The 16,136-nt window shown below is 39.1% G+C and overlaps 1 protein-coding gene across 1 annotated transcript in view; it reads left to right on the forward strand.

Moving 5' to 3' along the window:
• Positions 1–10,032: 10,032 nt before the first annotated feature.
• Positions 10,033–16,136, forward strand: part of TTC8 (tetratricopeptide repeat domain 8) — a 42,354-nt gene continuing 36,250 nt past the window's right edge. The window contains exon 1 of the mRNA XM_063399141.1: positions 10,033–10,275. Coding sequence (XP_063255211.1) covers positions 10,168–10,275 — 108 coding nt within the window. The 5' untranslated portion in view covers positions 10,033–10,167. The remainder of the gene's footprint in view (positions 10,276–16,136) is intronic.

Here is a 16,136-nt window from a genome sequence, read left to right on the forward strand (position 1 = left end):
GCATTTAAGTATTCCAGACAATTAACTTTATATTAACATATTTTCACAGTATAAAACACTGACAGACAGTATTTTTCTCAAGTTCTTACAATGACAGTGTTTGTGACGCCAGGCTTAGATGCAGTTTTCAGTCCCACACATTTAATGAAAACAACACAGCATGGAACAGAAATCTGCAGAGAAAGTCATGTAGCCTGAAACTTACATCCAAGGAAAATTACCCTTCCATGAAACATACAACTTTTCAAATTAAAGAAAAGGACTTTAATCCCTAATCATGACAAAAAAAATGTACTAATCAACAGATAAAACAAATCTTACTCTCAGGAAATCTTAAGCAGTTTTTTCTTCTTCTATTTGCTTCCTCGAAGGAGCACCTTCGAGCTTGGAGAGCCATAGCTTCTCAGGAAATCTCAGGAGTGGTAACAAGCCAGGGAAATGGACTGAAAAATCCCCAGCTAGTTTGTCTTAGAACTGCAAAATCAGATGTTAACTCCACATGGCTGTTCTGTGTTGCTATCCCATGGGAAATATGGTTAGAGAAAAAGTCTATAATGATGCCTAATCTCATTCTGGAAATTGGATTGATTATCAGCAGACATAAGCATCTGATATATTTTACTTCTGATGTTGCAAAAGCTCATTTGAAAGTGGGAGTATTTTTATGGTATAAATTAAGGATATATTAATTTTCTATTTACTGCCCATATAATGTATATTTAAACTTGAATGTAAAAACCCCATAATTATGGTGTCTCTACTTTCTTCTACTCTCTCTAAATATATTTTTTTCTTAGATTATTACTTAAAGTGAAATTGTGGATCTCCTGAGATCAATACTAATGTGTAATATTAACTTCAGTGAAACTAAATTTGTTAATCTTGTAGTCTTACTTGCAACTCAGAAATTAGAACAAGAGAGTATTTGGTAGGTGAAAGTGAATAGGGTGTTTTCAATCACTTGTTCCAAAACTAAATCTGGGGGGGAAACCCACAAACAAACAAACAAACAAACAACCACCACCAGCAATCTGGAAGAAAATTTAATATGCAACAATATTGTCTCTAACTGGAAGTTACAGATCATATTTTGTGTAATGAACAGAACCATACTCAGAAAATCTACATACAGGCAGTGTGAGGATGGGAACAGCTGCATATCCCATGCACCACACAAACAGCCAGCATTTTCTTTCGATTTTTCAGGAATTTACCACCATCTCTAAAATGGGGCAATGCCTGAGAAAAAAATACAAGAGGAAAACTATTCGTTGTCATAGTTTACTAACCTTATGCTGATGCACAAGGGCTGTAAGTAGAATTTTGTACGCTTGGCATCTATTTTTGACAGGAATAGGAAGCAGCGTAGTATAACAACCTCTTCCTCTCTCCTTGCTGTGTCCAGCGTTCCCACTCGGACACACATCATTCCTTTGGCCTCTGGATGTCTCCACCCACATCACTCACTCACAGAGGGCAGTCAGTGCTTTGGGAGCCACAAGGCCCCACAGTATCCCTCCATCAGTGTGGCGTTCTTGTGTACGTCGTACATCTACCCCAGAACTCAGCCAGCGGCCCCTGTGGTTTCTCTTTCTCAGCAGATGCAGACGCCGAGCTCGGCCAGGCCGTTCCGAGCTGTTCCGGAGCTGGGAGCCTCCTCCGGCCGGGCCGCAGCCCGGGGCGCCGGCGGGACGGGCACGGCGCTGTCCGAGGTGCTGATCGCGGCCGGAGGAACGCGGAGCCGGGGTGCTCGCAGGGAAAGGAAATGTCACCGATCCGCAGAATATTCTGCGATGGAAGGGACCCATAAGGATCATCGAGTCCAGCTCTTGTATGGATGGCCCATACAGGGTTTAAACCCACTATCTTGGTGTTAGCAACACCATAGTCTGACGACTGAGCTAAGGGCAGGGTCAGGTATGCCTTATTGCCACTGTGGCTGTAGTGGGAAACAAATGACCTTTCATATAAATAAGATATTTTATGTTCTTCCAGTAAGGTATTTCACAAGAGTTTGGCTGTTTCGCCTTAGCTGCCTGTGGTGGGGTTTATCTTTCCTATTATGTTCTATATATTCCTATATATACATCACTGCGAATTATGTTTCATTAGCATACAGTGACACAGCTACATCACCTCTCTAAATGAAATCCTGTAAGTGGCATTTTTATGTTTCACAGTGCATACTTATAAGGAAAACATATTTCTTACCATATTGCAAATATATTTACAATGTATCTCATGTTCTGCTGAATGTAACAAGGCTTAGAGAAGTGATTTCTTAAACAAAGGCTCTTGGAACAGCTAATTCCAGAGCACACAAGATGAGGGATTATTCTCTGTTAAGTCCTAAGTAATACAGAGTAGCTGGTTCAAGTAGTAATTATATAATATGAAAGAGATGAACAACAGTGACAACATTAATTTCAACATTCTTGGGGATTAAAAGGCCTCAGTCTACTATGGGAACAGGTCTCAAAATTATATTTTGCAAAACTAAGAAACCTACTTATGAGAGCATAATAAGAATTACCTGCTACCATTTAACAGCACTGAGGCAAACACGTAGGATCACAAAGGCCTATTTACTATTGGATAAAAATAAGAAGTCAAGGAAAAAAGACAGCATTGCAAATTCAAACACTAGGTGATTTAATTCTCCTTCAGAAAATGAAAGTTTAATGACATATTTTATACCATGTCAGCAACATACTAGATGTAAGTTATTAAACATCTTTAAAGAACTAAGTTATTTTATTAAATTAACAACAGAATTTTTTTAAGAGTAACATTAGAAACAAGAAAGCTTGACATAATCAAGTAATCAGTTAATCTACTGCGTCACCAAAAAGCAAAGGAATTAATTAAGGATAAGAAAATGGCACAAGAAAAGTTATTAATTTCTTCACACCCCGTCTCATCATAGAAGAGTCTGGGAAATACAGAATAGGAATATGTACAGGGTATGGTCACATAAAGAGGATTTTTTATAACAAGGTGTTGGAAAATGATGATCTTAAGAGCAATAAGCCATGAGTACATTATACTGTATTTCCAAAAATTCTGACAATTTCAAAATGGTATAGCTGACATGCTTTGAACCGAACAATGCAACTACTTTTTAAAATCATGCGCTGTGTCAAAGCATTGTCCAATTCTATAACCATTTTAAAAGCAAGTTCTATTATAAACTAGGTCACTACAAATCCATGTTTCATTTTGGCACTGGTTGATGAATTCTATATAATGGCTGACATTAAAATGTAAAAATTATATGTGTATAAAGTTAAATATTGCAGACATTATTTTTTGCTGTTTCTGCATGTTAAATTACACCTTGATAATTATAGCAATTGTAGTCATTTGGTAAACATTCATGATAGGCACTGGAAGAAACAGGCACTCTATTGAAAAGACAGTGAACATATCACAATACTGACAGCAAGAAAGGCCCAATATTTTTTCACAGAAATTTGATTCAGAAATGTCTTCAGATAGTGGTTTCCCAACTTATGTCTGGCAAAGGGATGAATAAGATAAAAACATTATTGAAATTAAATTAATCCATAATTAGTATAGAAAACAATAATTTCTGGACATTTGGAAGTGATGCAAGTAGATCAGTAAACAACATCACCTGAAACTGCAGAGGGAACACAAATACTGAGAGCTGCAAGGTGCCTTCCTTCACTATGATGTTTTTACCATAAAATCTTGTTTCAGGGCAATCCAGAGCTCAAATCCTCTCTTTTAGAAAAGAAAGAAGGGTTTCTGATTTCAACGGCAAAAAAATCTCAGCCCAAGAACTTCCATCCCAGCATATATTTTTCCTCAAATAAATGCAAGTGAACTTCTACATTTAGTTCCATCTGAAGTTGTTGTAGTAAAATAGTGTTTAATATCAGCCTCAGAAGTTAGGTGCTAATATTTATATTCTTTCTTAAAATGTCTGTCATGAGTTTTGGGCCTAAAATCTGGGTTAGCACAAGGGAACAGTCCTCTAAAATATTTTTTTTTAGTCTATAGATAATGAAAAAAACTACTGTGTTTCTGACTGTCAACAAACTGACACCAGGATGTTCTGATGCTCCTCAGTGGAGCACTCAGTTTCTTTCCACAATGACACTGTGTTTACACACCATGGATCTAATCAATGGACACACAACTTGGATCTAAACAGCTTTCTTAAGTGTACATCTTAGGTAAAATTATATGTGTAGTGAAATCATTCATCTAGGTGATTTGAAGAACTTATATCAAGACCAGCACTGGATATAACATATGACAACCTCAACAGGTTAAATGAAGCACATAAAAAGTTGGTAGTTAAATCCCAAGGTATTTTCTATCAATAGACTTACGATAAAAATCTGATTCTGAACTCTTAAAATCAATTTCAACTGTTGACTAATGACTAAATATAGAATGCAATTTACTTTAAATTCTACTTATGTGATGGCTATCTCGGGCTCCATTTTATGCTATGATCAAAATTAAGGTGAAAAAACACCTTTGCACACAGTCATAACTTTTACACCTGTTTTAAATCCTTTCTTTACAATTAGGATAGTGCAGGATGATCAACCCCAAAACATATTGTTAATATTGCTAGCAGAATGAATCAAAATTTCAGCTGGCTGATGATAATTATTAGATTCAAATTGTGAGGTCAAGCTGACCTCCTTTTACACAGTAGTTGACAAGGATTTCAAAATACAGTGCACAGTACTGACTTTGCAAAAGGTCTCAAAAAGCTTAGCTGTCAAAAGGAATCATGAAACATCTTAACCATAAGTCACTACACAGCATCAACATACAATACTGCAGGTTTATCAAATATGACATAATTTACAAGCAATTATACAAATTTTCAGAAGAACTGAAGGAAATAAAATATTTAAACATTAACTAAAGTAACAGTATTAACTCTCATAATGTCAAGAAACTTAAAAAGTAACACAATACTACTAAGCAGTGGAATGAAGACCTTGAATTAATTAGTTTCATTATATGACTTCATACTACCAAGTTGAACTAAACACTGGAAAGATCAGTTAAGGACTGGAATAGAGTCACACTGCACTTCAGTCAGTCCGCCAACTGACATAAAGTAAGCTACTTTTAGGACAGCAAATAGTTCTTTTCAAGTGCTTCCAATTGTAAAAGAAAATAGGGGCCATAAACTGCTACCTGATACGATTTTCTAGTGTAACCCACTGTGCACAAGCCCTTATAAAAGCTTTATAAAACAGCCACTCCTCATAAAACTCCATTTATCCTCAAAATAGACCTTTTCCCCACATTTTTGCTCTAAAAATGATAAACTAATAATAAAACAGAATAAGACTTTTAAAAGGAAGAATGCAGATTTGTACAGCACCTACATAATTTTTTTTTTTTTGTGGGAGCTAACAGGCAGATAACAAATGATGATGCTGGAATGGCTTTGTAATTAATACAGTAGGGTAAATACCAGGAGATCTGTAGTTTCTCTCCACTGCATTTATATACACAGATATGTACGACCAGAACTTAGTAGTATTACCAGGTTTCCTATTTTGATATTAAGGATCCACTGCAAATAAGTGTGTTAGTCTAGCTGCTCTAAACTTGAAAAGGAAGAAAAATAGTAAAGTCCAAGTATTTTTAAGCTCAACACCCAGTCATCAGTGGAACCTTTGCAATTTTTTTCAACCTATCTTTAAATGGAAATAACATGCCAGCCTTTTTCATAGGCCACTGTTTGGTTTTTTATAGCTGCATTGATTTCTTCTAGTGCTATGAACACCAATCTATATTCAGCGCAGCATACAGAGCATCTGCATCAAACAAGAAATACTGCCTCAAATGAAGCACTACAGATAAAAAGAAAGGTAATAATTCCACTTGAAAATTATCCCATTCATCTTGTACACTGAAGGAGGTGTGGATGTGATTACAAAGAGTGTGTTTAGTCAATGCATAAATAACAGAGGATAGACATAAAGTCCTATATAGGAAGATTGATGTTTAGGGCCTGAACATTATTGCCACCTCATTTCTGTTACCAACTGCTGGATGGTCTCTTTTCATCTAGACCAAGGTGACCATGATTAGGATATCATGTATGGTAAGAAAGAAACAGCAGAATTCTTATTTATGATTGCATTAATTGCTATTGATGTATATTGTTGTCTTGGCTGGTCACAGAATGAAACCTGAAGCTGTTACTACAAATTACTTTCCCAGACCGGGAATCCATGCCTCTGAACATAACTCTACTCTTAATGCAATTTCATTTGCATGACATCTCTTAGTCTTCTGCAGTCAGCAAGAAATGGGTTCTACAAGCAAATATGTGAACTCAGCCTCAGATGTCAGAGTCCTTGCTGAAAATAGCACATAAAGAGTGAACTTCTTCTTAGTGCCCTTCTGCCACATCTGTGTGCCTTTTCTGTAGTCTCATTTGGGTTCCTTCAAAGAACAAAAAACAAAACCTGCTCTATGCTATGTTGTTCTCAATTCTCCTGATACCAAAGGTATCTGACTCACCAGAATAAACCCTTTTTGCATGCAAACTTTCATGACACCAACTTCTGCTCAAAAGTGAGCAAGATGTTTCCAGCTGAGGGAATCTGCAGGTAGATGCATCACAACTTCAACATTTGTTCTCAAGACCTTCTTAATTATATTGAGCTGCAAACTACATCTTTCTTCTGTAATCTAGTATCTCAGGAGACATGAGCAACTGACAGAAGCAGTAACCTGCATCTAAATGAGTTAGCTACTAATGGATACAAGACATTTCTCCTCAGAGCTGCCTAAGAAATTTTAAGATATCAACAGAATTTTAGGATCTATTTTTAGGTTCTATTTCTGGTTTTATTGTAAGAATGCACATTCATGAGGAGAGATAAGGTTGACAATTAGCATTCCTAATTCATGAAATATGTTTGATTGACTGGTGCACAGAAAACTCCCATGGGAGACTTACAGACATGGGAGACAAAGTGAACTTACAATAGACAGAAGAGGAACTGATGCTTCCTTCTAATACCTGAATATTTTGTTCTTGGTTCAAATAAATGAAGCCGAGGTTCAAATTACCTCTGTGACAGTGATATCATCACAATACTCAAGCTGTAAATAAAGCAGCACCATAAATTTCCTGTCCATTTGCAGAGGATGAGAATAGTCACTCAAAAGATGCCAACTAAGTTCAGGTCACCTCTAACACAATGAATGTGCATAGTTATACAAGACAAGCACATGACTTTTCTTTAATAAACCCTGGTGATTTCTGTAGTTATGTCACATACCTATCACTGTCCCAATATAGCACTGACTCAATAAACATGGAGGAATTTATTACAGTTGGAGAACATTTGACTATTATGATCAATTAAGCATTTTTATCTAAGGTAATGGAAAGGACTAACCATTAGACTGTAAAACTTCTGGTAAAAAATGCAGACAAGCCTATAGTGCACTAAAGCCAGGCACATTCCACCTTTCATAATATCACACAATGCTACACTACTTGTAACATTTCGCATAGCAAAACTTTTTTTCCACCTGGACAACTTCTTCCAGGATACTGCAATTATTAAATTCTGATTTTTTCCCTGTCAATGTTAAACAAAAAAATTACTTTTCTTTTTCTCCTAGAAATCAGGTACATCTCAGGTGTAATTCCTCAAATTAATTTTGTTAAACTTCCCACAAAATTAATTTTCCTCATTTTGAGAGGGTGGCTGAAAGAAGTGGATAACTCTAGCAAACTACAAACAGTGTCTTAGCCCTGAGCTCTGGGAAAGAAATAAAGCATATTCAAAATAATCCTTTTTCCAGTCTACCCACAAGCATGCCAAAAGTAATTTGTGAACATTGAGATCGAAGCCCTACACTAATAGTACCTAAAACAACCACTGATTTCCCATAGGCCACTGAAAAGCTGTTTTGTGATAGGTAACACTTCCAGCCACATGGCAAACCTGTGCTGGAGCAGGCTCCTTGCAGGACCTGTGGCATGGAGAGAGGAGCTCATGCTGGAATAGGTTCCTGGGAGGATTTGTGACCCCATGGGGGGCCCACACTGGAGCAGCCTGTTCCAGAAGGGCCTGAGTATAATTCCTGGCTGTTTAGCTTCCACACTGGAGGAGGACTGACATACAAAGCACACAAAGACAGCCACAGAGACTCTCCTGTGTTCTATTCCAGGATTTTAGTAAGTTAGGGAAGTGGAATGTGGCCAACCACAGCAGAGATTAATCTGGAGAAAATACTGGTTAAAAGTTCAAATTTGTGGATTTCAATAACCAATATAAATGAGAATCCCCATATTAAAAGCTCAGAATATTCCTCCACACAGGAAGTGAAAAGCATTATTATCAGTGGAAAAGACTTCAGAGATGATATGCATAGGATGACCTGTGTGCCAATACCAGAGCAAAATTTTCTGACTTAATATATCATGCAGAAACAGAAAAAAGCCTCCTTATCTGCAACCAAACAGAGAAAAATCCCTTGCAGGGGGTGAGTCGAAAGAAGGAAAATTGATTTTCCTGTCATTTGCAACACTGCAAAATCTTACTGTAAAAAAGCTAAAGATGCATCTTGATCTAATTGCTACCACAGGACAAAAATTGCTGCAGAGCCATCTTCCCCTTCCTTTTGCTGAGAAGCTATCTCAGTATCTACCCATCTGACTTCAGAAGACTGTGACCTTTCCACGGGGTCACAGCTTCCTTTGAGCAGCCACCAGCTTCCTTCAGGCATCCTCTGCTCCCCTTCGCTCCTGCATGGGCTGCAGAGGCACAGCTGCCTCACCACGGTCTTCACCACAGGCTGCAGGATCTCTGCTCTCTGCAGTGCATGGAGCACCGCTTGCCCTTTTCTTTACTGACCTTGGTGCCTTCATAGTTGTTTCACATATTCTCAGTCCTACCTTGAGCTGCAGGTTTTTTCTCCCCTTTTTAAATTGTTATCTGAGAGGTGCTGCCACCATTGGCCTTGGCCAGCAGCCCTGCTGGACACAGGGGAAGCTTCCAGCAGCTTGTCACAGAAGCCACTCGTACAGGCTCTCATCCAAAGCCTCGCCATGCAAACCCAACAGACCTGTGCACTGTTCACAGGACAACCAAAGCAAAGCTGTATCTGCTACTTCAGTTCCAGCCACTTACTCCCATATTTGAATAAGTCATTGTCCTGGGATTGCCACTTCTGCTTCTCCGTCTTTACACCTGACATCGACCTTGTTAGCCTGGGTATTAATTGCATGCATCTCGGACAAATTGATAGTTTAGGTGAGACAAAAGCAATAAAACCAGAATGATCTCTTTAAACGGCAACAATGTGATTTTAGCAATGTTGTTAATGTTCATCCCTCAATGATTTTCACACCACAAATGTAGTTACTGCTCCAAGTATACCCAGGCAATTTTTCTTTTACTTTGGTTGATGGTTGCAATCACCATTTTATAGTATATATAAACTAGGAGCAACTGTATTCCAACTTTTAAGTCTCTAAATATCTCAGTCTGGGAATTTCCCTGCATAAACGAATAAACTAAAGGAACTGATAAAGCCTGCAAGACTGAAAAGTATTGTTCACAGCAATCTGTACTTTTCTCAACCAGAGCTCCATGAACCTAAAGGACATTTCACCTAAATACGGATTAATGGCTTGTATTGTTCTCGTGTAGGCATTTGTTCTAACTCCTCTGATAACAGGACAGAAAATGACAACAGTTAGGAGCAGTGGGCTTACTGAAGTCTACTGATCCCAGCATTAAAGATCAAACTCTGCTGTCAGTCACCAATGTATTAAGCCCACAAGAGGTGCTGGCCGGGACGGGCTCGGCCAGGAGCGGGGCCGCAGCTCCGTGCCCAGGCTCGCAGGGCAGGGGCCGGGCCTGGCGGGGCCGCAGTTCCGTGCCCGGGCTCGCAGGGAAGGGGCCGGGCCTGGCGGGGCCGCAGTTCCGTGCCCGGGCTCGCAGGGCAGGGGCCGGGCCCGGCGGGGCCCCGGAGGCCGCCCAGAGCCACCTCCCCCGCGGCCCCGGCGCTCCGCCCCAGCCGGCCGAGGCGGGGCCCGGCGGCTCCGCGGCGGCACCAGCGTGGCCCCGCTCGGCGGAACGCGGCGGGAGGCGCCGGGGGCCCCGGACCGCCTGAGCTGCTCCCGCCGGCGAGATGGGGCTGGAGCCGCTCTTCCAGGCCTGGAGCTACTTCAGGCGGAGGAAGTTCCGGGAGTGCGCGGATGTCTGCTCGCAGCTGCTGGAGAGGCCGCCCGGCGAGCAGGTAGCGCGGCCGGGCCGTGGCGGGAGGCGGCGGTGAGGAGCGGCCGCGTCCCGGCTGCCTCAGCACCGCGGGACCCCTGCAGCCGGGGAGGGCCGGTGCCACCCCGGGCGGCGAGCGCTGGGCCGCGCCGGCTCCCGGAGCGGGAGGCGGGCAGCGCCGCCCCTCCGCGTTCCCCCGAGCCGGCGCTGCGGCTCCTCCTCAGACACGCCCCGGGAGCCGCCCCGGCCCGGCCCGGCCCCGAGGGGAGCGGGGGGCCGTGCTGCAGGTCGGGGGGGCTGCCGGAGTGCGGCCGTGACGGCTGCGGAGCCGGGCCCTGCGCAACGGGAACTTCAACGCACTGAGGAGTTCGCTGAGTTACAGGAGAAAAGCAGAGATTAAAAATCAGGCCTGCTAGGGATGTGCCTGTTGATTTTGTACTGATGTTTAGATATCATAGCTGCTGTGTGGGCCAAATCACGTAAGGTTATGAGACATGCATTGTAGCTCTGCTTTCCTACGAGCCCTACCTTGGGACAGGAGTTGTTTGCATCTCTCTCTCTTTGCTGTTTTTCCAGCTGCAGAGTCTCTGGACATGTTTTTCATAGGACACAGGACATGTTTTTCAATACCTACGTATTTTCTCACCCTTCTGTAAGAGTAAAGGATTTGGGAAAGTTGTTTCTGGATTAATGTTTACATGCATGTAAGCATTTTTTATGCCATATTTTAAAAACAGTAGTTGAACAGACTTCATCTTAAACAGTTTACAGTAAATTCATAAGCCTTTCAAAGCATCTATAGGCAGATGTTTTAAGAATCTTGAACTCAGTTCTTTTTATCACAGAGGACAAGTCTTTAAAGAAAGCTGCATGGCCACACAATAGTGTAAATATAAAGCACAGTAAGTATTTGCACTGTTTAAGGATATTTAAAATATTCTTTTTTTGTGTTTTATGCTGTAAGGCACCAACAAGGAGCCATCAGCAGAAACATTTTTAGTGGAGAAAGTATTCCAAGAATATTATTCCTGAACCCTAAATGGGACTCAGTTCCATGCTAGAGCTGTATTATTTATATGTATTTACATTATTGGGTCTTTATATATGTGATCTTTGCATATGGAGGGACAACACTTGATTTCTGAAAGACACTTGAAATAACACAGATAACAGTAAGTAAAGGTTGTAAACATCATAATGCTTCTGTTGGTCTTAATTTACAGAGTTTTTAATAAGTAGAACATTTTGCAATCTATGATCTCAACATGGGAATGTAAAGACAACAGCATTCTACTCTATGCTTAAGCTCAAGTATAAAATGGTGTTGTTATGCCTGTCAGCTCCAAACTTCTGCTGGGCTGTTTCCAGTAGCACTGGTAAGGGATAGAAGATGTGTGAGGCCAAGAAAAAATGCTTGGGAGGAAATAAGCAAAACAGCATGAGAGGATGTAGTTGGATAAGGCCTTGAGCAACCTGATCTGGTGGGAGGTGTCCCTGCCCATGGCAAGGACAGGGTGGAACTAGATGATCTTAAAGGTCCGTTTCAAATCCTTCACATTCTGTGATTCTCTGATGTAGATCCTAATTGTTTTCCTTCTTCCAAATAGAGATCACACATGGTGAAACTGTACATAAATTAAATTCTTTTCTTAGACAAGGTGCACATTTTCCTTAGAGAACAAGGACCTTATATACCAACAATATGAGAGTTTTTCCAGATTCTGTATTGAACATTGTCTATACCAGATCAAATCATAAGCTCTTAGAAGGCTCACGTGAAGTCTCTGAATTTTAGGATCAAGTTTCATCACTGTTTTGAAAAAACTTTCAGGCCACAGTTGCCTGCAAATGACCAGACTTTATGACTTCAGTATGTTCATTTCAGAATTCTGTTCCTATTCAGAGTTTTGTGTGAAAAAGGTGCTCTTCAGCAGCAGCACATTGCAAACCTACTGGAAAGTTCAGGTGGAAGAGAGGCAAACTTGAAATAAACTTAGTTTGGCTCTTGCTTCATATAATCTTCTTGAGGAATCCTTATTAATAGCTAATTTTAAGCAGGAGTGAATATTTCTAAAAGTGTTTGAAAGTTTATCCGTTTGAGATTGGGAAATATCAGTCTTTCTCTATAACGTTTGAAAATGCATGGCAGGATGTTTCAGTCCTTGTCTGAAAAGATTTCATACAGCAGTTCAAGTAAAGTTTGCAGACATCAAGTGAATTTTACTCTATTGAAGTATTTCATGTAAAGAATAACAATTTAGAGATTTTCTTAAAAAATAAAATAAGTGGAGAGATGATAAATAAATGGAAATTCAGCGTGTTGTCTCAGAAGGATCATGGAGTATACTGCATTCATGGTATGGAATGGAATGGCTACACAGCTCTTTTCCATCATTTCTCTCTGTTAGTCCAGACAAAAAAAGCACAGTTCCTGACAGGAGAAGATGTAGCATTATTTATAAATAATACGTCTTCTTATGTATTTTACCACCTGTTCATTGTGGTACAGGAGCTTGCAGAAACCAGAATATTGGTTCAATAACTTTCAAGAGTGCAACTTGAACCAAACTAAACCAGTTCAACATACAAAATACTACACCTAAAACATTTTTTGATTGTCTAATTAGAATATAACATTCATGGCACAGTTAACATGGAATGGCATTTCTCTTTGTCAGTCAACTGTGTTCATGATATTTAGATTTTACCCTTTTTATTGAAATCAACTTAAAATCCTAATATTTTCTGGTTATCTGTCCAAACAAGCCTGCATTTATTTTATTATTCTGCTTAATTGTAAAGGTGTTTTCCCTTATCCATGTTGTTGCACGTTCAGCTCATTACTTTCTAACACTTGCTACTTTCAGGTACCAGTCTGTCATCTTTACCCTGCTAAACTTCAGGCATGGAATAAAGGAAGTACTGACATGCCTCAAGAATATATTTTATATGTCCTTGAAACCTTACAGACTATTTTTAATTTATTTAATACAGAATGAAAAATCAAATCATGTGTATGGATTGTAGCATATATAGCATGCATTTAATAAAATCTTTATTTTTCTAAAACCTTTGAAAGGTACTCAGATCCAAGGCTGAACACTGAGGTAATTAGAACACAAATAAGTGGCATACATTACTTAACTCTCCTGGCTTGCCTAATCTAATCCTATTTTACATTATTCTGAATTTATTCCAGTAGTAGTGTATCAGCTAATTTGCTGTAGTTGTGAATATTGGAAAAGTGATCTATGATTATTTTATTTCCACATTAACTGAGAATCCATGATCATTCTCAGGCAGTTTGATTTCTTGTATCTCTGTTACTTTTGAAATGGCATGTTAGTGATATCAGTAGTTCCTAAATATTTTGATTGAACTTTAATTCTGTCATTTTCAGCCACCTAATGGTGCTCTTTTCCATCTGTGTGAATTACATTAGTAGTATTTTAATATAAGGTGGCAAACCATCTAAAATTATGTATCATTTTTGGTACCTAACCCAGTAAGTGTGGTTTATAATGCTTAAAAAACACGTAGCAATTCCATCAGATTTAATGGTCAGACTCTTAATGGTAGCATTTCTGCAAATCAAACCCAAGATATGTCATGTTGGGCACCAGGAAAGCAGACAGACAAATGACAACACTTGCAGAAAGTTTGGATTAAGTGAGCTGCTGTGCAGCACGAGGGAATACTCAATGGCTGTAATCACTGGGCCATCTGTTCTTATCCTCTCGTCCCATATTCTGCTAAGCATGTGCTTCCCAACCTCTGCAACCAGGGAAAGAGGGATCCTGTAGGAACAGTAGCCTCTGGCGCTGTTCAGGGACTCACTTCTTTGAACAGTATGCATTAGGATATAATTTAAGCTACAGGAGCTGGTGTCCTTTAAAGACATGCTCAGTTTGAGTTAAACAGTAATTCTTACAGGTCAGAACTTTTCATTCTCGGGCAGCTGGCCTTCTCCCTTGTCAGACATATAATGTAACAGCAGGTAAGTGAAGGAGGATACTGACAATACCCAACTGGAGAGTGTTTTCATGCCTGAAAAGGTGGCTTTTCTTTTGTGAAAGCCTGCACTTTTTTCCCAACTCGTCTGGTAAATGATGGCACCCCTCCTGCTCCATTGCATCTGCAGCACTGTCCTAGAGCTATGGGCTGCTGAAACCTGCTTTTTACAATACCCTTAGAAGTAGGTGCATTTTTGCCACCACACTTAAAAATGTAGTAAGAAATATTCGTCACTAGAACATCTTGACCTATGTCTTGATTTACCACTCCCTGTACTTACAGCTTAGTATTCAGGATATGTTTATATCAAAGGTATAATGGCAAGAAGTTCTCCTTTAAGAACATGGCAAAAGATGATATAAAGATTTTAAAAATAACTTTATTGATGATCCAATCAATAGTCACATGTACATACGTTCAGAGGCTGTCTTAATTGATGCAGGACTCTTTGAACTCTGCCACCAGATGCAGTAAGCCCTAGGAGATTTTTAAAGTACTTCATTGACCTTTTAGCAAACTGGGAATGAGTCAGAAATTTTCTCACACAGCAGTATCAAATACTATGCCATTATAAATTTTGAATTCTTAAAGAGCATAACAACAAAATTAAAATGTTTTAAAATCAATGAAGTTTTCCTGAAGAGTTCTTAATAAATAACATTATGATAGAAGAGTAATTAGGTGCTACTTAGTTACATCTTGGGGAAGATTAAATTTTTTTTTCTATAATACATCCTGTGCATGTCTTCATTTAAGAATTAGGTATATAAATTATATTGGTGGAATTCACTTCTATGCAGACATTCTTATCTCAGGATAAATAAAAACTGTATTTTGTGTGACTAGCATTTGGGCATAGAAACATGTAAAATACTGGTGTTCAGTTTAATTATTTCCTATTGTAGCAAACAGGCCTTGTCTTCTGTGTTTATAGTAATAGCTTGACCTAGAGGAAATACAATCCAGGACTGTCTCTGTTGTTCATCCTGATTAGTCACCTAATCTGATTACTCTTTGTGTTCCATATGTCAGATTCAAGGCAATAAACAGAACCCATATATGAGGCCTGCTCTAGTTTAACAATATAAAAATATTGCCTAATATAATTAATAGACATATAGTGGGTGTTCTTCCTTTAACTTGACTGATGGTCTTTTATGAGGACTGGCTTTTGTTCATTCATCCTTTCTTCTCCCGTGTTGAACTTTCAGCTGCTGTAATTTGCATACTTGTTTTGGTAAGGTCATAATAAAGTTATCACAGTTATGTTTATGGGCACTGAACTTGATTTGAAAAAGCATCTTCAACAGAAATCACTTATTAGTGCAAGAGACTGTAAGTTTATGCATGAAAATAGTGACAGAGTGAAGTCATTGTTCCTGGGTAAAGGTTAGGGTTTTTTTTTTCTGTGTTTCTGCTCTTAATCATTTGAAGAACATTTCCAGAATAGAATAATTTTAATATTTTGCATGTTTTAAATTATACTCGCCTGAAACTAATTGTAGGGTGAAGCCTTATTATAATATAAGGTATGTAATATATTCCCTCTTCCAGACTATAAGCATCAAAAACCTTAATTATTCTAAGTATTTTTGGTATTCAAATAAACTGACTTTACATTTTAATAATAAAGTGCCCTCGGTGGATTTAGGGATCTGGATTAAATAGTCCTTCATTGCTTTTACAATCTTTTGACTTTCAAGGGAGCTTTATGTGTAAATGAAGAATAAATTTGAGCTTTTGTTTTGAGAGACAAGCTTACAGGGCAATGCTATTTGTTAATCCTCTCAAAGAACTCTTTATTTGAAATCTAGTTCCTGTGGATTACTTGCATGTGTAGCAACTGCTGGATCCACCCATGTTAAAGTA

The sequence above is a fragment of the Prinia subflava genome, chromosome 5 (genome assembly GCF_021018805.1).
Source record: "Prinia subflava isolate CZ2003 ecotype Zambia chromosome 5, Cam_Psub_1.2, whole genome shotgun sequence".
Classification (NCBI taxonomy): domain Eukaryota; kingdom Metazoa; phylum Chordata; class Aves; order Passeriformes; family Cisticolidae; genus Prinia; species Prinia subflava.